The sequence below is a fragment of the Rhinatrema bivittatum genome, chromosome 7 (assembly GCF_901001135.1).
Source record: "Rhinatrema bivittatum chromosome 7, aRhiBiv1.1, whole genome shotgun sequence".
In the NCBI taxonomy this organism is placed as follows: Eukaryota; Metazoa; Chordata; class Amphibia; order Gymnophiona; family Rhinatrematidae; genus Rhinatrema; species Rhinatrema bivittatum.
In genome coordinates, this window is record NC_042621.1 from 98,915,305 (window position 1) to 98,939,535 (window position 24,231).

Genomic DNA, 24,231 nt, shown 5'->3' on the forward strand with positions numbered 1-24,231 from the left:
CCAACACATTTCATCAGGACATTGACTGATAGTGCTGTAATCTACAAAGCATTTGATTATATATCAAAGCAATTGCACAAATGGAGGTAAGTTTCAGAAGGATTTATGCACATAAACCAAGATTTTATGTGCATAAATAGCCTTTTGATATTTCCCAGGGGATTTTGTGTATAAAAACTACATGCAAAAGCCATTTCACGCATTTTTTATGCAGACTACAAAGAGATGTTTTGGAGGGCAGGATCAAAATTTACAATATCTACAAATTTTCAAATCGGATTTTTGCCCATAATATGCTTTGAAAATTCTTGCTAAAGTCTCTGGGTAAAATGTACTTGCAGACTTTAGTCTTTGCAAGCTGTTAGAAAATTACCCTCCCCATACATATCTTTATTTGAGGTATTTAAATTGACCCTCTGCTACAAAAAAACACTATAATGAAATGCAAAGCATGCAGGAAGATTCTTTCAAGAACTAATGTCAACAGGGCAGCCCCAAGATCTCATTTTTGCAAAGTGGTGGCTTTTGCCATTAAACCCCTTTCAAAAAACAGCATTCAGGGTACACAGGTACAGCTGGACACAAAAATAAGGGAATCCAACACAGTTTTGGTTTTTGTTTTTTAACTTCTGCTTCATGACAGAGTATGTTTATTTAGATTCACCCAATAATTTTAAGACACAAATGGATCCTGAATTGACTCACCTTAAAGAGAACTGAGATCTGAAACTTACTTTCCATAGGGGTGTGCATGCAAGACAATTCCATTTCATTATTCATTTCATTTTCTGTTCATTTCAGGAGCGGTTTTCATTTTCTTTTAAAAAGTATTTTGCTTCTTTTTAAGGCATGCTGGGGTTTTTTTTAGTGCATGTTAGTATTTACATCACACACTATTGTTTTGCAGAGCACATTGTTTTACACTGCATTATTTTTCATCACATGCATTACAGTTTGTTATGTTTATACAATGCGCACTATGTTTCAAAGTGTGTTTTTGTCAGGGCTGAGCAGGCAGGTTCAAGGTAATTCCCTGGACAGGAGCAGCAGAGGGGTCAAGAGCACAGCAGAGCAAGGTCTTCTGCCTGGCTGACTACCTCCCTCTTAGGTTGAGCCCACAGGTTCTGGTGGCCAGCAGGACTTCACTGGCAGTGTCCAGGCAGGAATGAAGGCAGACTGAAGTCAGGGATGGAGCTAGGCAAGACAGAACTAGACAAACAAGGACAGTCAAGACAGGAAGTCCACTGGAAGGCTTACAGGAAACAGGGGAGCAAGGGGCAGAAGATCTACTAGTGAGATAGGTCACTGGGTGGCATAACATAGAATAAGAACAAGGTTGGGAACACACGGACAAGTAAAGCCATCGAGGGGGCCTAGGTAAAGCAAGGAAAAAAGGTTGGAACATACAGGCAGGAACAAGATACAACAAGGGCAGGACAAACCACAACCAGACTGCAGGGCAAAACAGGAATCATACCAACAAAGACAAAACAGAGAAGCTAGACCACCGGGAGACCTAGACAGGACAAGGGCAAGGTAAAGAAAACATAGGGAAATTAGGCCACCTGGAGACCTATACATGACAAGGGTAAAACAGGCAAACTAGGCCACCAGGAGACCTAGACAACACAAAGGCAATGGAAGGAATACACAGGTAAACTAAGCCACCAGGAGACCTAGACAGGGCAAGAACAAGGCAAGGAACAAAAGAAAAAAGCAAGGTATGCACAAAGGCAAGGCAAACAGGAACCTTTACATAAGAACATAAGAAAATGCCATACTGGGTCAGACCAAGGGTCCATCATGCCCAGCATCCTGTTTCCAACAGTGGCCAATCCAGGCCATAAGAACCTGGCAAGTACCCAAAAACTAAGTCTATTCCATGTTACCATTGCTAATGGCAGTGGCTATTCTCTAAGTGAACTTAATAGCAGGTAATGGACTTCTCCTCCAAGAACTTATCCAATCCTTTTTTAAACACAGCTATACTAACTGCACTAACCACATCCTCTGGCAACAAATTCCAGAGTTTAATTGTGCGTTGAGTAAAAAAGAACTTTCTCCGATTAGTTTTAAATGTGCCCCATGCTAACTTCATGGAGTGCCCCCTAGTCTTTCTACTATCCGAAAGAGTAAATAACCGATTCTCATCTACCCGTTCTAGACCTCTCATGATTTTAAACACCTCTATCATATCCCCCCTCAGTTGTTCTTTAATTAGTTATATTTTTAATCTCATTCCTCCAGCCTTCGAGCCTCCATATTTGTGCTGGGTTCAAGAGAGAGACTAACCTAGTGCATTTGCATTATTGAGTATATAATTAAGATGCCTCATTCGGCATGAAAGAGAAGAGCTAGGGAACGCCAGACCTCGGACGCATCTGAGGCTACCTCTTTAGTGGGACCTATGGATGCACGTGTACGTCGGGGGATAATAGTGGGGATTGAGTGTTCATTGAATACCATGAGGGGGGAAGAAGAGCCCTCGGGGATTCCAGAACCTATGACATCGCTCTCCCCAAGGGTAAGAACACCACCTGACAACCCAGCTGATAGGTTCCTTCTGACGCCAGGGGATTTGAGTCCGACCGAAGGTAGGACCATACCGTCAGGTGTATGGTGTTCATCAACTGATGCACGTGAGACATCAATCTCTGGATCCGAACTTCTGGTAGGAAAACTCTGTCCTGTCCCATGTTGAACTGGACCCCCTTGTACTCCAACGACTGGGATGGTTGAAGATTGTTCTTGGTCAGATTCATCACCCAACCAAGCTCCTGCAATAAGGAGATCACCTTGTGTGTCACCAGGTGGCTCTCTTCCTAAGATGGCTTGAATCAGCCAGTCGTCCAAATATGGGTGCACCAAGATTCTTTCTTTTCGCAAGGCCGCTGCTACCACCACATTCTTGGAAAATGTTCTAGAAGCGGTAGTGAGACCAAAAGGAAGCTTCTGAAACTGATAATGGCGACCCAACAATGCAAAGCATAGAAAGCATTGGTGTTTCAATCAGATGGGAATATGAAGGTATGCCTCTGACAGATCCAAGGAGGTCAGAAATTCCCCCAACTGCACCACCATGACCTTTGCCAAGTCATGGAAAAAGCAAGGAACTAAAGGGACTCTATGATGAGAGAGGGAGAGTTTTATGGGGCTGGCCTCGCTGCATCATGCAGTCTTCAAGGCAAAGGCTACAGCAGGTCCAAGCATTAACCAGTGAGGACCTCGGTTGGCAGGGAGGGTACCTAGCAGCCAATATCATTACAGTTATTTGTCAAATTCACATACTTCTGGTTCCTGTGAGATCGCAGGACTGCTGGTGCTGCTGTGTAGCACATTTCCAGAGCTGGAGTCAAGTGCACTGGTCACAAAGGGAAAGAGAGAAAGTAGAAGTAAAAGTATTGAAAATAAGGTGATTATTTTTATCAAGGACGATTTTCAAAAGTATTTACCTAGTTAAAATGGATTTTCAAAATTGCCCACTCTCCCCATGAGTAAAAGTATGCACGTTGTTCCACAATATACATTCTTGTACCCGCATTTAGAGGAGGCATTCCAAGGGATGAGATTAAAGCAGAGCAGGTAACAACGTGTGTAGCATTTTCATGGTGATATGTTTTTTTGAAGGGAAAGTACCCGCAGTAAAAGCAAGTGTGCTTTTCCCAGAGCAGTTTCCAAAGAAAAAGTATGCATCTGTCCACAGAGTTTTGAAAATTGCCCTATCATTTTTAGTTTTGGGAAATGGCCTAGGAAAGGTTGTAAGAGAGAGTAATTAGATTTGGTAAGGGGGTGAAGAGTAAATCTTCATCAGAACCCTATATAGGCATCATGTAAAGCATGAATACAGCATGGACGCATGAAGAGAGAATCTGCATGACAACCCATGCAGGTAATGATATCACACAGATACAAGCAGGGAGTCTTATTTACTAAGCTGCAATAAGGGGAAAAAAACATATTCACAGGCAAATAATGTGCAATGTTTGGAAATTGTGCTTATTATTTGCTGTTTCACAGCCTAAATCAAGTGTAATGTGAGCTGCATCACATGTATGTAATTACAAAGCAGTTCATTGTTATATAAATGGATAGCATGGCTCACAAAAACTAGAACAAGGCAAACTAAAACACGACAATATAGATAAATAGGCTGGTAAAGGATTATGGGCTCCGTAATATTTGGAGATTGTTCCATGCAGATAGTAAGGGAGAATTCTCTGATAAACTTTAAGGACCTGCTTGTAAATGAGCTTTTAAAAAATAGCCCTGGGATTTTATCCATAAAAGAACATACAGAAGCAATTCTGGAAAGAGGCTTTCTGGGACTTGGAGTTGGTCCAGGCGTAGCATTTATGCACATGCTTTCAGTTTTCGAACATACGCACATTTACTCCTACTAAAAAGCAGGTATAAATGGGTATGTGTGTACTACACTACTTTCCTTACTTTCATGAGAATTTTCAAAGTAGATTTATGCATATAAGTCTACTTTAAAAATTTGGGCTAAAGTCTGCATGTACTTTCTACACGTAGACTTTACGCCAACACAGGCTATTATAAAATTACCCTCTAAATATTTTCAAGGATTGATTTCATTCTTATGTCAGATTACCTCGTGGAAACTCCCAAGGTCAGATCCAGAAAGCCCAACTACTCTCAGTGGAGGCAGCTCTAGGCAGTTTGCAGAAACTGTACACCCGCTTGAATGTGTATGTGTGGGTGAGAATGGGAGCCTGAGTGAGTGTGTGTGGGTGAAAATTGGAGCCTGGGTGTGTGTGGGAGTGAGATTGAAATCTTGAATGTGTGAGTGTGTGGGTGAGAATGGAAACTTGAATATGTGGGTGAGAATGGGAGCCTGGGTTTGTGTGTGGGTGAGAATGGGAGCTTGAATGTGTGTATATATGGGTGAGAATGGGAGCCTGGGTTTGTGTGAGGGTGAGAATAGCAGCTTGAATATGTGGGTGAGAATGGGAGCTTGAATGTGTGTATAAATGGGTGAGAATGGGAGTCTGGGTTTGTGTGTGGGGGTGAGAATGGAAGCTTAAATATGTGGGTAAGAATGGGTGCTGGAATATGTGTATGTGTGGGTGAGACTGGGAGCATGGGTTTGTGGGTGAGAATGAGAGTCTGGGTTTATGTGTACGGGTGCCTGGATGTGCGTCTGTGTGTGCATAAGAATATAAGCCTGGGGAGGGGTGAGAAAGTGAGAGCTTGTATGTGTGTCTGCAGAGAATGTGAGCTTGTGTGTGGGGGGGGGGAAGAGCATATGAGAGTGAGAGCGTGAGTGTGCGAGGGGGAGTCTGTGAGAGAAAGCATGTATGTGTGTGTGTGTGTGTGTAAGGGAAGAAGACAGTAATAGAAGGGTTGTCAACTTTCAGCAGATAAGTCGGGACTTTTAAATTCCTTTGTGAAGTTTATCCGTCTTTGATATTCAAAAAAAAGAAGAATGCTCTATTCGGACTTGAATATGATTTTTTATTAAATGTAACACATAAGGGTGTAGGCTTGTTGCACACTGTTTAAAAGAACAGACAAAAAATAAGGGACGGAGGAGGTTTGGTTTATGATTATACATGCACGGATTGAGTTCACCCTGGCGGGGGTTTAAGACTCAGATATATGAAACCCTTCCTCCATTCCTTTAAAAAATGTTTTCTTTTGTAGTTATTCGGGAAGTCAGTTCGGGTCAGTACACAGGCTCGATTGTCTCCCAGTGAAGTAGTTTTTTCTGAATTGAAATGACTCACGATTCGTGAGCATCAATAAATTGATAGATCTGACGAAAAAAGAATTTCTTAAGGGGGAATTGCATGTGATTTGACTATACATAATATAATTTCCCCAAAAAATATTTTTTGGTGCTTATTGTTAATAAGTAATAGAAGAAAGACACTGAAAAGGAATTAGGAAATGAGCAACAAGGGAAAAAATGGGAAAAAGAGACCAGGACCAACTGATTAGAAAAATACAAAGATCAGACAACAAAGGTAAAAAAAAAAAAATTATTTTGAGATGTTAGCAATTTAAATATAAGCAACACAACCGCTCTCTCAAAATGTATGGACAGGTAGTAGTGTATAAAATTGTAATAATAAGAAGGCTAAAGTACCACAAATCACTGTTTTTTTTGTTATTCAGCGTAACGTTTTACACCAGTAGTATAATCATGGGTCAGAAAAGAATTTTATATGCTTAGTGAGTCCAAAGTGAAAAAAATTCAAAGTTGATGTAGCATGACATTTCCCATTGTATTAATTGTTGCAGAATTTCTTAATTCATCATAGTATTGACAACATTCAATTTCTTAAGATAATGTAGCTACTTAGCTTTTTTTGCATGTGAAGAAATGCCTGAGAGTTAAAGATATTACAAGGCTCGAGTGTACTAGCCCAACACTGACCGTGTTTCGGCGTCTGCCTTCATCAAGGAGCCGAATGTATGTGAGATGATTTTCGCGGCATTTTCACCAACATGGAAGTAATGGGTTTCCTCACATTCCTACATTATCTTAAGAAATTGAATGTTGTCAGTCCTATGATGCATTAAGAAATTCTGCAACAATGAATACAATGAGAAATGTCATGCTACATCAACTTTGAATTCTTTTCACTTTGGATTCATTAAGCATATAAAATTCATTTCTGACCCATGATTATACTACTGGTGTAAAAAGTTATGCTGAATAGCATTCACATCTACGCCTATGTATTAGGTCTACTTAATGATACAAAAAAACGTAATTCACGGTGATGAGTTTTGTTGATAATCTGTGGTACTTTAGACTTATTATTACGAGCAATTTAAATATGTCATCTTTGGGAATGTGCATTTCTTATATTTTTGTATTTTGCTCTTTCTTAAGTATTCCACTGTTCAGAAATTTTAGTTTCTCAGGCTTTCTATTTTGGTTTTATCTGCATGTTTCTGTAATTAGGTAAGGGTCGGTCTCAGTTTTGCCTGTTTGTGACAGAAATGCAGTATTTCTAGCATATAGTTTCTCTGTAGTAGTAATCCAGCTTGTTCTGTTATTCCAGTAGGTGATGTATTAATGTTCTAGGGCGTGGTGTAGTATTTGCATTGCTGCTTTTTCATAAGGTTGCTGTTATTTGAATCCTGAGAGTCATTGCTGTGACTGTATGGCAAGGTTCTAGATGCCTCTTTCTTTGCAAGAGTTTGTGTTACTTCACAAAATAGCAGTGGAGGGTTATTTTTTGCTGAGCTGACACCAGAATTTGAAAATTTCTTTTTCATATTAGTTGTAATGTGAATTGCCCTAGCTCTGTGCTGCACCTGTTCTGATGATTAATTATATTTTATTGTATTTATGAAGATTTCTGGTTTTCTGCAAAGATGGTTCATGGAAGAATACATTAATTTTTGTTTTATTATATGATTGGATCTGATTGTTTTCTATACTTGTGCATTTATAAACTTCAATAAATATAAAATAAATTCTGATTAACAAGGAATTTTTAATGCTTGAAATAATTGAAGTAAATTATTTTAAAGTTTCATACATGATGCATAATGGCTGTTGCAAATTACTTAGAAAGCCATTCTAGGGTGCAGTATATGGCATTATTTATCAGTAAGAAAACAACTAGTAGTCCTGCATGCCTACAGCCCACCCATGTTAACCTTGTGCCCACCCAAAAAATCAATTCTGGCTACGCCACTGCTGGTTCTTAAATCTAACTCTGTTCTCCCATATCTCACATTTGCAGTTAAATTTAGGCAGACCTTAATGTTAGCAGTCATAGTTGACTGCAGAGTAGAAATAACTGCTGAAGAAGATGACACCTGTGATTCCAAAGAACCTGATCTATCTTCAAAATAAGACAATTTCAATGAAACTCCAGTAGGAAAATTGCCCAGCTATGAGACTGTCAACCAGAGATGACTCAGTATGAGAAACAATGCACCATATATCTCTTAAGGAAAAGTCCACAGGTTCAGGTGCCACTTCACCTACTTCTGTCCCTCCCAAAGACAAAGGAAGTGTCATCTGTTTAAGCCAGAGGCTCACATCCTGAGTGCCCCAGCCCTATTGCCCGCCATTCTATCCCAAAAGCGCTCATCATAATTAAGCCACGCCCAACCTTCATAATCACGATGAGCACCAATGATAGTGCGAGCATAAGTCAACAATGGACTGTATTGGGAAGCATCATAATGCCCTATGACACTGGCCATTCTGAGAAACGCCCTTACCCAATTGAGAATATTTTTTGGAATCTTCCGCTCCCCACCAACCGAATCAGATTTTTTACTCTTACCTTTTGAACGCTTACCCCGCCTACCTTCCAACAGACTAAGTATGTCAATATACTTCCTTTTTCTGATTTGCCTCCTCCTAGAGAGGGAAACCTCCTCCCACAGTTCCATGAGAACCACTAATGCTGGCGCACCTCTGTCCTCCTGTCGTGAAGACTGACCTCCTGCACTCACTGAATCACCGGATGAAGAGGAGGAGGAAGATCCGGACGAGGAACTGGAGTCAGAGGAGCTATACCTCCTCCTTGAACCATGCCGTTTGCGTTTCTTTGGCTTACCACCCTCTTTACTACCACTGTCCTTAGTCACTGAAACCGACTCTGAAATACCTCCATCCTTTACCGCACCGGGCACTGCCAATACTGCCACTTCTGAAGAATCCATTGCACTCACCCCAGGCATCCCCAAACTATTGCTCTGCCCAACCGCACCTGCTGATACTCCGGGAGATATAAACTCATTAGCGGACAAAGACAAATCAATAACATGAGTATTAACAGACCCAAGACCCCCAACCTCCATGGCATGAGACATAGAATTAGGTCTATTCACCAACTCACCAGGGGCAGCCACAGAACCGGACAGGGTGAAGAGCCGGGACTACTATGGAAGGGTTCACAATCCTGGTCCCTGCGCTGTGGCCTGGATAGATGGATCCGGCGACGAGACTAGCAGAAGCTTGCTGATTCCTCCAACTCTCAAGACTGGAAGGGCCAGGTCTGTCACTGGTGTCCACTCCTACTCTGCTCCATGCTCCAGGCTGCAAAATAGAAGACAATCCCACCACTTGTACCACCCAAAACTTGAGCCTGCCCCAAAACATCAAGACCAAGTAAAATTGCTGCCTGAGCCCCTTGAGCAGGACTCCATGATGCCGCCGTTGAAACTGGAATTGCAGCCGTGGTGGTCGACAGAACATTCCCAGCAGCTACTACGGGAACACTCAAAACTTCTGAATGGATCCAATCCGGCCTTGGGTATCCAGGATTAACAATTGCAACAGACCCCACACTGGAATCAGTAGAATATACCTGTGAAAAATTAGCAGGTTGAGGAAAAACATCAGAAGGAAGAGGGGAAATAATAGAATTAACACGTGCTTGAGACACAGGCAATGAGTCCGCTGCCTGGGAAGACCAGCCAGAAAGCACCCGCACCCCTGACATTAACCCGCTGCGCACGTTGTACTCCCTACCCACCTCAGAAGGTGGCATGGAAGAATACAAAAAATTTGGATTAGATGAAAGGAGTAAGCTGCCATCATATGCAGGCACAGGGGGAGGGGGAGGGGGGAGGAAACTGGAAACAGAATGGAAAGAGGAGGGAGGGAGGCAGGAGGCAAAGAAACTCGGACCCTCCTGTCGACCAGGGAGTCCACAGGCAAAATAGAGCCAGGAACATGATTGCTCCCAGGAACTGTCGGTGCAGAGGCTCTCACAACAGAGGGGCTGGGAACACCAGCAAAACTTTGAGAAAGGGGAGGAGCACGAGAAGGCTGGGAGCTGGAAGCCTGCCCTCTTTTTCCCCGAGCAGGCATGCTAACACAGCAGGCAAAGGAGAAAGCTCTCCTACAATTTTTTTTTTTGAAAGACCAACCAACTAAATCAAAAAGGAAGGGAGCACTCATGCCGAAATGAAGGAGGACCGGATCAGCAAGGGAACGACCCGATCTCCAGCTGCACCGAGGAAAGAGGCAGGGAAGAAGGTGCCACCCCTTTTTGTTTCCCTCCCCCTTTGACGATGTAACTTCCCCTGGTGCACTGGGGCCAGCCAACCCAATCAGAGGATCTTGCAGGGTCGGCCCCGGGCACCAATCAAATCAAATCGCTGGCCCCCAGGAAGAGGGAGGAGGCGGGTGGGGGCAGAGGCAAGGCCAACCGTCCTGCCTCGGACCCTCCCCCCCCCCCCCCCCCCCCCCCCACCATGCCCGATCGTGCATGCTGGTCGGAGGAGACAGCCTGGCGCCCACATTACCACGGGCCTCCCAGACTGTGCTCCTCCAGCCCTTCCATTACCTGCATGATGCATGTTAGGGTAGGATGGACTATTATTGGCCAGTACAGGGAACTTGCATGTGCAAGTTCAGGGGGAGAGAGCAGAAAAAATACAGAAGAAGGCCAACACTGCACATCTCGCCTCAACCCGTGCAGTAGTTGTCACTAACTATTCTTGGTTACAGTTTATTACTGAAGATCTATGACAAGATTTTTATTAGCTATGCTTTTTCTTTATGCCATGATTTTACAGCCATTCCTCGGCAGCTTTCAACACAGTTGATCACCAAAAGCTGTTCAACTGATTGTCTGAGATAGGAATATCTGAGATGGCATTGCAATGGTTTATGGTATTTCTAACACATAGGTGGCTGAAGGTGCAGATGGGAAATAAATGTTTTTCTTGTCAAAAGTTATTGTGTGGAGTCCCACAGGACTCCACACTATTGCCAATGATATTTATTCTGTATATCTATCCTATAAACAGGGTTATTCAGAAATATAATATTCCATATTATATTTAAGCAGATAATATCTAGCTTACATAGCAATGGATGGAAGCTCTATCTTGATTAGACCAATATTTGCAGGACATGTCAAGCTGGCTAAATTTTTCCAAGTTGAAACTTAATCTGGAGAAATCTGAAATACTATGGGCCAGATTTTTAAACCTACGCGCGGGTGTAGATTTGTGCACGCAACCCGGCGCACACAAATCTACACCCGATTTTATAACATGCGTGCGTAGCTGTGCGCATGTTATAAAATCCGGGGTCAGCGCGCGCAAGGGGATGCACACTTGTGCGCCGAGCCCTAGGGAGCCCCAATGGCTTTCCCTGTTCCCTCTGAGGCCGCGCCGAAATCAGAGTGGCCTCAAAGGGAACTTTCCTTCCGCACCCCCCACCTTCCCCTCCCTTCCCCTACCTAACTCGCCCCCCAGCCCTATCTAAACCCCCCTTCCCTTTGTTGGCGAAGTTGCGCCTGCCTCCGGGCAGGGGTAGTTTGCGCATGCTGGCACGACCGCTGTGCCGGAGGCCTCTGTCCCGCCCCCGCCCACTCACCGCCCATTTTTTAAGCCCCGGGACATACGCGCATCCTGGGGCTTGCGCGTGTCGCCGGGCCTTTGCAAAATAGGCTCGGCACGCGCAGGAGCGGGTTTTCGGGGTTACGCGCGTAACTCTATGAAAATACGCCCCTATGGGTACAAAGAAATGAGAAATATAAATTGGATACACTGCCAAATATTGATGGGATAACCCCCCTACTGCCTGCTCCTAGGGAATAGGAACAATCATAAGAACATAAGAAGTGCAATGTCAGGTCAGACCAAAGATCTATCAAGCCCAGATCTTGTCTCCAACAGTGGCCAATCTGAATCATTAGGAAGTACCCATCAGATCCCAAAGAGCAGATCATGTTCCTTATTGCTCACTCCCAGGGATAAGCTGTGGCTTTATCAGATCCACATGGCTAATAATTGTTTTTGGACTTTTCCTTTAGAAACCTGTCCAAACCTCTTTTAAACTCTGCTATTCTAAATGTCTCGACCATGTCCTCCAGCAGTAAATTCCACAGTCTTATTGTAAATTGAGTGAAAAAATACTTTTACCGATTTCTTTTAAATTTGCTATCTGCAAGTTTCATGGAGCATCTCCTAGTATTATTTGAAAGAGTAAATAGCCATTCCCTATTTACCTATTCTACCCCATTCATGATTTTATAAATCTCTCATACCCCCTCTCAGTATTTTCAAAGATCATCTTATTTTAACTCCTATGAAGATTGTTTGTCAGTGTTTATGATATCAGATTAAACTTTGCAAGGATGTGTGTACTTGCTTTAATTTCTATAACATCATGATTTCATACTTTTAAACACATTCTTGTCCTCACAAGCAGTTGGCTGACCCTGAACACTATGGTTTAACTTATAGTCCTTTGTGTCATAAAATATTTCCTGATTTATATTTATAAGCACTGATCCATTCAATTTATAATTTGTCTCTTATCATGGCCTAGATCTATCACTGGGTATTTACCCAGTATCATTACACCACAGTTATAAAGCAGTTTTAAAACAAATCCTTCAGGTAATTTTAGATTAAAGGCTCACAATGGAGTTTCAGATTTTAGTCCTTTTGAAAACTCTTTTTACAGGTGCAAATACTATGTCAAACACATCCTTTTTTTAATTTTTCAGTAAACACATTTTTACATATCTTCATCCATGCAGCTATGACAACACGAATAGTCGTCTATTGCAGTGTCCTTCAAAGTAAGGACCGTGGGTTGATGACAGCTCCTGCGGACCCCTACTGTGGTCCCTGTTATAGCTCGCAGTTTGTATTGTTCTCACATTATCGTGGGGAAACAGAAGACCTCCTGCAGCAGACCACAATAAGAGAGGCTACTGTGGGGTAGGAGTCATTGTCAAAAAGCTGCTGCTGTGTGTTTGAGGGAAGGGGATCCGGAGATTGCTGTTGCTATGTGGGTTTATAGGTTGCGGCAGTGGAGAGAGAGTTAGGAGCTGCCACTGCTGTGGGGAGATTGAGGAAGAGGATGATCTATGGGGGATGAGAGAGAGAGGGAGATTGCTGGGATGGGTGGGGAAGTTTGAAAGAGACTGGAGATAGGGTTGAGCGAGAATGTGTTGGCATAAGATAGAGCAGTGGTATTCACACCCAGTCCTCGAGAGCCGCAAACAGGTACGGTTTTCAGGATTCCCCTAATGAAAATGCATGAGATAAATGTGCATACAATGGCGACAGTGTGCCTGAAAATCTATCTCATGCATATTCATTAGAGATATCCTGAAAACCTGGCCTGTTTGCAGCCCTCAAGGGCTGTGAGTGAATACAACTGAAATAGAGGGGGATTGAGAGAAAGATATTGGCGGGGACATAATATCATTGAACCATACCAGTTGGTGGTAGTGCTGGTCTGCAGCACTGTGCAGAAATATTTGTCGGCCCTCCTGTAGCCCCTTTGGATCCAAAGTGGCCCCAGTTTAAAAATTAGTAAGACCATTTGTTTATTGTAATTATTTAGGCCTTCCAAAAAATTGTTGTACAAGTTTAAAACTATTGCAGAATATGGCAGCCCACCTACTAACAGGTGCCTCTAGGAGAGATAGAATTACTCCAATTTTAAATTCCCTGCTTATAGAGTCATTTTTTAAGTGTTATCGCATACCTATAAGGCTTTGCATGAGTTAGGGCTGGACTATGTCAATAAAAATTACTTTGATGCTCCCCAGGTTGGGCACAAGATCACCTCAATTGGCCCATCTAAAAATTGCCTTGCTCGAGCACAATTAGAAATGACAAGAAAGTGTGCTTTTTTTTTTTGCTGCCTCAGCATTTTGGAATAGGATCCCTGCCTGCATTCCCCACCTCCTACACTGCAGTTTAGATACTTGATAAAATCATGATTCTTTACCCATGCTTTTGTAGATTTATGAGCCTTATGGTATCATATGGTCTTTAAGATCATGAGAGGTCTTGAACGAGTAGATGTGACTCTGTTATTTACACTTTCGAATAATAGAAGGACTAGGGGGCATTCCATGAAGTTAGCAAGTAGCACATTTAAGACTAATCGGAGAAAATTCTTTTTCACTCAACGCACAATAAAGCTCTGGAATTTGTTGCCAGAGGATGTGGTTAGTGCAGTTAGTGTAGCTGGGTTCAAAAAAGGTTTGGATAAGTTCTTGGAGGAGAAGTCCATTAACGGCTATTAATCAAGTTTACTTAGGGAATAGCCACTGCTATTAATTGCACCAGTAGCATGGGATCTTCTTAGTGTTTGGGTAATTGCCAGGTTCTTGTGGCCTGGTTTGGCCTCTGTTGGAAACAGGATACTGGGCTTGATGGATCCTTGGTCTGACCCAGCATGGCAATTTCTTATGTTCTTATGTTTTATTTCATGTCCGTTTTAATCTTAGAGGGTTATGGAAGTATTTAGTTACTGGGGCAACTGAATAAATATATAGATTGAACTGATGGGCTTTTTAAAGATTTAATATTTATCCCAGGACAAGCAGGATGCTAGTCCTCACATATGGGTGACGTCACTCACGGAGCCCTTAAGCGGGAAAAACTTCTGGCAAGTTTCTAGAAGCTTTTAACTGGCTGCCTGAGGCTACTGAGCATGCCCAGCATGCCATGATATTCCCTGCCACAGGGGTCTCACTCCAGTCTTCTTTTTTCCGCGCTGCTAGCTGCATCGCGGGTTATAGGAGCCCTGTGAGTTACCTCACAACGATAAAGTTCATTTTCAACTTTTTACCCCTTACGGGTCTCGCTCGGTTTGTCACCGGCTGGTGACAAACACCATATACTTTTTCGCTGAAAAAAGGAATCCGAATTCATCGACGGATGTCGACGGAGAAAACATCCGGATTCAAAAAATGTCCGGCCTGCAACCGGACTATGTCGATCACGGACCCGCACGTCGAGTGCGTTCGCTGTTTGGGTGGAGACCATAACATCGCCTCTTGTGCCCAATGCCAAGAAATGACGGTGAAAGGTAGGAAACTTCGCCATGAGAAGATGGCTCAGATTTTTCAAATCCAGACGTCGTCGTCGCCCACGACTTCGACCAAATCTTCACCGGTCGGCATTTCGAAAAAGATACTGCTAAAGAAAAGAATCCTGGAGGGTTCGGGGGATGCTTCATCGCCAACACCATCCGTGGCATCGTTGAAATCTGTATCTGAGGTTCGCACAAAGCATAAACACCGTAGGCACCATTCAATTCCTCCATTGCCACCGCCAGAGGAACCGGTACCTAAACAGCGGAAACTATCATCGACCTCCGTAACACCTACAGGGGAATCGATACCATCGACTTCTGTGACAGACTTAACCGCTTTGATTAAGCAAATTGTCACTGATGCCCTTAAGGAAAAGATACCGGCGATATCGCCGATGCCGACCCTAGGGTCGATGCCGACCACCGGGTCGATGCCGACTTCTCAGTTGATGCCGGCCACCGGGCCGATGCCGATGGACCAGTCGATGCCGACTATCGAGTCGATGCCCTCCTCGATGCCGATGGACCAGTCGATGCCCTCCTCGATATCGATGCCGGTGCCATCGTCGATCTCGATGCCGAGGACGACTGCAGCGTCTGCATTAACAACGCTCTCTATGCCGATGGACATGCCCAGCTGCTCTTCAGCGATGCCTGCTGCTCAACTGATATCAGCAGCTTCATCGTCGATACAAATGCCAGGGCCATCGATGGAATCGACTATTTTACAAACCTCGATGTCCACAATGGCTTCTAGGCCTATCTCTTCAATGATTCCCATTTCCATGTTCTCTTTCCTAACTTCAGCAATACCAGCTACTTCACAAGTAACACCTCATTACACCCTAGCTCCGTCCGGAGCTCCTGTACAAGGGAAGAAGGCATCAGGAAAGTCTAAGCACACTTCCATCCATGCTCCAGAGGTTTCTTCTGAGAAAAGGTTGCATGCCATGCTTACAAAAAGGTATCAGGACCTTTTAGCTTCCTTGCCTGCACAGCCTGAAGAGGAGAGTGATGTCAGTGATGGTGCACCTGACAGTCAAGATCCGTTACAAGGCCCATCTGGGGTGTCACCATCTAGAAGGCTGGACCATCATCCATACCAGCCCCCAACAGACACTTGGTCGGATACACAATCGGAGCATTCTTCAGAGGATTTTTTATCAGAGGGTACTCCGCCTCAGGCCAAGAAACAATCCCCTCCTGAGGATTTATCATTTGCTTCCTTCATCCAGGAAATGTCAGAATCCATCCCTTTTCAGCTCCAAGCTGAAAAGGATGAAAGACAACAGACACTGGAGATACTACAATTTGTAGATCCCCCAAAACATAACTTGGCTATCCCAGTACATGAAGTGCTGCTGCACCTTCAACAAAGGATCTGGGAACACCCGTGTACAACACCTGGCGTGAATCGGAGAGTGGACTCTACGTATTTAGTCCAAGCAGCTCCAGGTTTCGAAAAACCACAACTGCCACACAACTCATTGGTCGTGGAATCTGCTCAAAAGAAATCACGCAGATCCAGGACGCACGCTTCTATTCCTCCAGGGAAAGACAACAGATTCCTAGACCTCATGGGACGAAAGATTTACCAGGGAGCTATGCTGAATTCCAAGATTGCTGCATATCAGCTGTATATGACGCAGCATCAAAGAAATCTTTGGAAACAGATAGAGGAATTTCTCCCATCCCTACCTCAACAACAACAGGAGGCAGCACAACAAATTGTGCAGAAAGGTCTAGATGCTGGAAAACACAAGGTGCGAGCGGCGTATGATGCGTTTGAGACTTCTTCCAGAACTGCAGCATCAGGCATCAGTGCACGAAGATGGGCCTGGTTGAAGGCTTCGGACTTACGTCCAGAAGTCCAGGATAAACTTGTGGACTTGCCTTGCCAAGGTGACAACTTGTTCGGCACAAAGGTGCAAGATGCCGTGGCACAGCTTAGAGAGCACTCTGAAACATTAAAGCAGCTCTCCACTTTGTCACATGACACTACACCTCACCCTACCCGCAAGCCGCCACGTAGAGACACAAGACGGCCTTTCTACAGGCCGAGGAGATATTACCCTCAGACCTCTAGACCACGGTCTACAAGGCCTCAACAACGACCTCAGCAAAGACAGCAGAGAGCTGCAAGGCCGCAGCCTCCGCCCCAGACAGCTTCCACCTCTGGCTTTTGAAAGCAGTCCCGGAGAACAGAGCCAACCAAACCCCTTTCCGGATTTACCAGTAGGGGGAAGGATTTCCCAATTTTACAACAAATGGGAAAGCATCACCACAGATCAGTGGGTCTTATCCATAGTTCATCAAGGTTACCACCTAGACTTCACAGCTCCCCCGCAGGAGTTTCCACCACAAAACTCCTATCTCGAACACATTCCTCAATTACAAATGGAATTATCTACTCTTCTGAAAGCAAAAGCTGTGGAACACGTACCACACTCACAGAAGGGAAGAGGATTCTATTCCCGGTATTTCCTCATTCCAAAGAAAACCGGAGGACTTCGTCCCATTCTAGATCTCAGAAATCTCAACAAATTTCTCAGAAAAGAAAAATTCAGAATGGTATCCTTAGGCACCATGCTTCCTCTCATACAAAGGGGGGATTGGCTTTGTTCTCTGGATCTCCAAGACGCTTATACTCACATACCTATATTCCCACCTCATCGCAAATACCTAAGATTCAAGGTGGGACACCAGCATTTTCAATACAGAGTCCTACCATTCGGCCTAGCCTCAGCTCCCAGAGTATTCACCAAATGCCTAGCAGTAATAGCAGGACATTTGCACAAACAAGGTGTTCATGTCTTTCCTTATCTCGACGATTGGCTAATAAAAAGCCAGTCGCACCAAGGAGCACTAACTTCTCTACATTACACAATACGATTACTTCACAGACTGGGATTTCTCATAAATTATCAAAAATCCCACCTCCAACCATCTCATCTACTCCAATACATAGGAGCAGAATTAAACACAAACCTTGCACAGGCTTTTCTTCCAGAGGACCGTGCACAAACTCTGTCCCGGTTGGCGTACTCCATGTCCATACAACCACGAGTGACAGCTCATCAGTTTCTCATCTTACTAGGCCACATGGCTTCAACAGTTCATGTCACTCCGATGGCAAGACTTGCCATGCGATTAACCCAATGGACTCTTCGATCACAATGGATCCAGGCCATTCAACCACTGCATTTTTACATCCAAGTAACCCACCAGCTACGCTCTTCGCTACAATGGTGGACAATCAAGGACAATTTGCGCAAGGGCCTACCCTTCCAAAAACCGATCCCTCAGATAACATTAACTACAGATGCATCCACCTTGGGATGGGGAGCTCATGTAAACTCTCTTCAAACTCAAGGAACTTGGACAAAACTCGAAGCCACATATCAAATCAATTTTCTGGAACTTCGAGCTATACGTTATGCGCTGCATGCGTTCAAGGACTGCCTGTCACACAAGACTGTGCTAATCCAGACAGACAATACTGTAGCCATGTGGTACATCAACAAACAGGGAGGTACGGGCTCGTATCTCCTTTGTCAGGAAGCTGCACAAATTTGGGACTGGGCCTTGGACCACTCAATGTTCCTACAGGCCACTTATCTAGCAGGGATTCAAAATGTACTAGCAGACCGACTCAGTCGCCAGTTCCAACCACACGAATGGTCTCTAAATCCCTCTATTGCGACCAAAATATTCCAACGTTGGGGACAACCAACAACAGACCTCTTTGCGTCGCATCTGAACCACAAAGTGGACAACTTCTGTTCTCTGCACAAACAGAAGAACCAACCAGCCAAGGACGCCTTTGCTCGCCCTTGGAACTTAGGCCTACTATATGCATATCCTCCAATACCGCTCATCACCAAGACACTGGTGAAGCTACAACAGGACAAGGGGTCCATGATACTCATAGCCCCATATTGGCCTCGACAAGTATGGTTTCCCACACTGCTAGACCTGTCAGTCCAGGATCCAATACGCCTGGGAGTAGCTCCCAATCTCATCACTCAGGATCAGGGTCAGTTGCGCCATCCCAACCTTCAATCCCTATCCCTGACTGCATGGATGTTGAAAGCTTAATCCTACAATCACTTAATCTCTCAACTAATGTTTCTCAAGTACTTATAGCTTCACGCAAACCTTCCACAAGAAAGAATTATTCTTTCAAATGGAAACGGTTTACTTCCTGGTGCAAGCAAAACAATATTGATCCTTTCACTTGCCCCACATCTACTCTTCTAGATTATTTGTACCATCTTTCGGACTCTGGTCTGCAGACATCGTCAATCAGAGTGCATTTGAGTGCAATCTCCGCTTATCATAACAAAATAGGAGAGGCACCTATATCCACACAACCTCTCGTCAGTAGATTTATGAGAGGTCTAACTCACCTTAAACCACCAATTCGGCCTCCAGCTACACAATGGGACCTGAATCTGGTTTTAACAGGCTTAATGCGTTCTCCTTTCGAACCCATAGATTCCTGTGAACTTAAATTTCTCACATGGAAAACTATTTTCCTCATAGCCATCACATCAGCTAGAAGGGTTAGTGAGTTACAAGCACTTGTCACATATGAACCTTATACAAAGTTTCTCCATGACAGAGTGGTTCTCCGAACACATCCAAAATTCCTTCCTAAGGTAGTTACGGAATTCCACTTAAATCAAACGATAGTTTTACCCACATTCTTTCCAAGGCCTCACGCTCACCAAGGTGAAAGAGCTCTACATACTTTGGACTGTAAACGTGCGTTGTCGTTTTATTTAAATCGCACTACGTCCCTCAGAACATCAAATCAGCTTTTTGTCTCTTATGACCAAAATAAGCCAGGTAGAGCAGTGGGAAAACATACTCTTTCAAATTGGTTAGCAGATTGCATACAATTTTGCTATGAAAAAGCAGGCCTTCCTCTCCAAGGGCGAGTAAAGGCACATTCAGTAAGAGCAATGTCAACCTCAATGGCACATTTTCGGTCAGTACCAATCATTGACATTTGTAAAGCAGCAACATGGAGTTCCCTTCACACCTTTGCAGCTCATTACTGTTTGGACAAGGAAGGACGACAGGATTCAGCCTATGGACAATCTGTCTTAAAGAACTTGTTTCCTGTTTAATCCCAACTCCTTCTACATCCACTCTGCTGTGATCTTCGGCTGACTCATTTCTTCAACAAGGCATTCCGGTTACCTGCATGGACAATGACTCAGCCTCTAGCTTGCTAATCACCCATATGTGAGGACTAGCATCCTGCTTGTCCTGGGATAAAGCAAAATTGCTTACCTTGTAATAGGTGTTATCCCAGGACAGCAGGATGTAGTCCTCACAGAACCCACCCGCCACCCCGCGGAGTTGGGCCTCAGACTTTATTATTTTATTTTTGCTTATGCTTATTGCTACATACAAGACTGGAGTGAGACCCCTGTGGCAGGGAATATCATGGCATGCCGGGCATGCTCAGTAGCCTCAGGCAGCCAGTCAAAAGCTTCTAGAAACTTGCCAGAAGTTTTTCCCGCTTAAGGGCTCCGTGAGTGACGTCACCCATATGTGAGGACTACATCCTGCTGTCCTGGGATAACACCTATTACAAGGTAAGCAATTTTGCTTTATTTTCTGATTTTGTCGTGTTCTATTTTCACTACTAAGTATGTAGGTTTATGCTTTATTGTTTAAATGTATTGTGTAAGGTCTGCATATTATGCTACATTTCTGTATAATTGTTGTTAATATGTTATTTGTTGTAACACATTCTGAGCTAGCACTTGAAAAGCACAAAAAAATTGAAATAAATAAGATGGAGGTATAGCCTATCATTGATGTAGTTCAAGCTTTCTGTTACTGAAACGTCATTCATGCTTTAAAGTTGCTATAGCGCTTTGGTTGTATTATAACCGGGTGCCGATGGTTTGTCTTTCAATTATTCTCTGTATAGCTGCGTTGTATTTGTTGAATTTCTGATTGATTAGGTCTCTTACAATTCTGAACAGGTGTCTTGTGTCTACAAATGACTTCCTGCTACAGCAACTGAATAAAGACAGCTGTCACAGAGGCATTACCCATCCACTGACCTCATCTAAATTGGTAACAGAGGAAAAGAAGTGCTCAAACAGACATCTTTTGTCAGAGACAAGTGACTTGTCTTCCTCCTATAACTTGGGTCAGTACAATCGGAGAGACAGGTTGAGTACTTGTCCTCTCTAGAGAAAGCAGCAAGTCGTCTTTCACATCTGGCAGTTACCCTTATTGTACTGTATAACATGCTGTTCAGTGTTATTATATGTCAGACCATATGAAACCCAGTCAAGACTCTGTTGTTTCAGATTTTGTTGCTATAAAGGGACCCAGTTTCACTAAATCATGAGAACTGGCTTATCTGGGCAATTTGCATTATGGAATCAAAAAGTTAGAAATATGTTGATTTTTTTTAAACCTTCTCTAAATTCTCAAAGGCCATCTTTTTGTAAAATCCAATGAATAATTTGTCAGTGTTTGTGCCATCACTTTATCTTTTGCAAGGACTGTGTGCATTTGCTTTAATGTCTACAACATCCCCCTCTCCTTTTTCCACCCCCTGTCTTCCTAGATCCCCCAACATATCTTTCCCTCATCTCTGATCCTTCTTCTCATTCCTGAGATCCCATCCACCTGCCAATTCCCTTCCTTCCTTCCCTCTACTGATTACCAAGATCCCTTTACCCCCAACTCAAAACAATTTTAAAATTATCCAGATACACAAAAACACTTCAGAAAATTACTTTATTGTTATAAAACAAAATGCAATTTACATGAATATGCAGTTTATGCAAATATTTAGCAGAATTACCACAGAACCTCAGAAATGTTACCACAGAATTTACCCCTGAGCTACTGCAGGAAACTGGGAGCTGTGCTTGTACCTTGCATTTCTACAGAATACAGTATCTCCTCTCTACTTCTACCTCCTTGATTCAGTTCCTTGCATTCTGCTTTTCACCTGTTGCTTTCTTACTCCTCTATGTCAGTGTCTCTTTCCCTCTTTGTATGCCTTCCTTTCCAGTTTTCTCTCTGTCCCAGGTTTTTCTATGGTTTTCTGTGTTCATTTCTCCAGCCATCACACCTTAAATCCAATTATTTTTTGTCCTTCTAGACACTTCCTTAGTCTTTACCCTTGCCCTTGTCTCACACATTAACTTCTGGGGCAGCAGACTGAGCAGATCTCAGCGCACTCATGCTCTCACAGAAAGAGCTGCCAAGACACATACTGCCTATCTGACCCTGAAAATCACGTGATCCCATGAGAAACAGGTGTGAGTTAGCAACTATGAATTTGCAACCCCAAAATTTCAGCACCAGAGTAGAAAAGAAACAGCAGGAGCACAGCTTGGAAACTTTTTCAAAGCTAGCAAAATTATACTTAAACTTTGAAAAAAAAAATTAGTGTACGTTATTCAGAGTGAAATAAGTGACCATGCAGCTGACATGCATGCAGATTTAGACTATTTTATTTTATTTTATTTACTTTGTTTTGCTCAATTTAATTACTCGCTCAGTGTGGGTTGCAAGGTAATCAGTACCCATAGTTGCAAGCATATTTAAAAATATTAAATAAACATAATTACAGCAAAGTAAGAGGCATCTCAGTATAATCAAATAATAACTCTTCAGTAATCACCAAATCAGTGCCAAAGCATCTATAGCATCCCTTAACTAAAATCATCCTCTTTATCCAACGGTTAAACCCATTAACCAACCATTCTTTCCCTTATCTCATATTCACACATTATATTTTTCTTTTTTCATGTATTTAATTTTTTTCACATTAAATGCAATCACACAATTTATGATATGCATTAAGGGGGCAATTTTCATTCTGTCCAATTCAGGGCAAAGTTCACAGGTGCTTTCCCTTTGAAGCTTGCTGTGTACATAAAGTGCCTATGGACTTTTGAACCTGCTTTTTGTATGGGTAAAATCTGTAAGGAAAATAACAATGTGTAGGCTTGCTTTGGGCAAGATTGGAAAATGCACGCTATATTTCAGTCCTGCCCAAAATACAACCCAAGCAATTCCTCCCTTAAATACAGCTAAACCTGAGAGCATTATAGGACACCAAATGTACTTTTAGTTGGATTGATGAAGGGAAGTTTTCAAACAGCCATTTTACATAGTTAAATTGCTATTTGTCCACATAAAAGACTTTTAGAATTGTCCTCTCCAGGATTTCACCCCATGTGTTGAAGGCACTCAGATGTCAAACATATTTAAAAATAGACAAAAATATTGAAATCCTTCAATGCACACCATATCACGTATTTTGTCACATATATGTGTGTGACTATATCTAACTATACAGCATAGCATAGGGCAGGGTGTCCAGCTCCAGTCCTCGAGAGCCACCAGCAGGCCTGGTTTTCAGAATATTCACAATGAATATGCACGAGAGAGGGATATCCTGAACGCCTGGCTTGTTTCTGGCTCTTGTGTTGGCTGCCCTTAATTTGGTTGATGAAATATAAGAATCAAGCTGCTGCTAATAATGAAACTCTGATGTTTATCTACAGACACAAGTGGCAAAGAAAAGAAGTAGGAGGATTAGTAAAAGTCTTTGCTCCAGTAGCTCTCAGGAGCCATTGCATGGGAACATTAGGATTATCTCTACAGTTGTAGGTCTGGAATCCCGTACATTCCTAGCTGCACAGACTGGTCTGTGCAAAGGAATATCTTTTTATAGCTGTCACAAAATATCCAGCTTGGAGCTGATTTTTCTACTGAAATGAATTGCTACCATATGCTGTATGTGTACATTTGCAAAATAAATCAAAATATAAAATTGTTATGCTGTCTGCTTTCATTGTATTATTTCTTAGTATTTAACTGACAAATCAACTTTGTAAATACAGTTTTCAAAAGTACAGTGAGACCCATACTATTATTTTACAGTGCAGAGTAATGTGTGTGAAACAAACTCCTGTACAGTTACAGCCTTATCCTCTTCATTTTCCTATCACATCATGAAACAAAGGTTTGCTCAGTGTGATGATGCAGAAATCTAAGACATACTGGCCCACAAAATTCACTGAGAAGCATCCATCCGAAAAACTCTGTTATAATCTGTTTTGTTTTGAAACCACAAAATTACTTTTATGAAGAGCAAGAAGAAAATCATCTAAATGTTACCCAGCCCAGAAATGCAAACCGTTAATTGCTGCTGTCTAACAAATGTTACAGAGGCTTAGGGAAGGCAACTACATGATGGAAGAAGCACATTAGTGCGTAAACATGCATTTCAGCTCAGAGAAAAGCCTGCATCAGTGAAAGTTCAGGAACATAATTCCACAACATGCCAAATGCAAAGGCAATCTTTGGGTATTACAATGTACAGAAAAATATTTCCCTTGTGGCCATTTTGTGCAATTGACCAGTTGAGCAATCTT

The 24,231-nt window shown here is 42.9% G+C and overlaps 1 protein-coding gene across 3 annotated transcripts in view; it reads left to right on the plus strand.

Annotated features, from left to right (window-relative positions):
• The window catches only part of LRRC36 (leucine rich repeat containing 36), a 287,868-nt gene extending 264,244 nt beyond the window's left edge, over positions 1-23,624 (plus strand). For all 3 annotated transcript variants that reach the window (XM_029608785.1, XM_029608787.1, XM_029608786.1), the window contains one exon: positions 20,806-23,624. In XM_029608785.1, coding sequence (XP_029464645.1) covers positions 20,806-21,019 — 214 coding nt within the window. In that variant the 3' untranslated portion in view covers positions 21,020-23,624. The remainder of the gene's footprint in view (positions 1-20,805) is intronic.
• Positions 23,625-24,231: the final 607 nt, after the last annotated feature.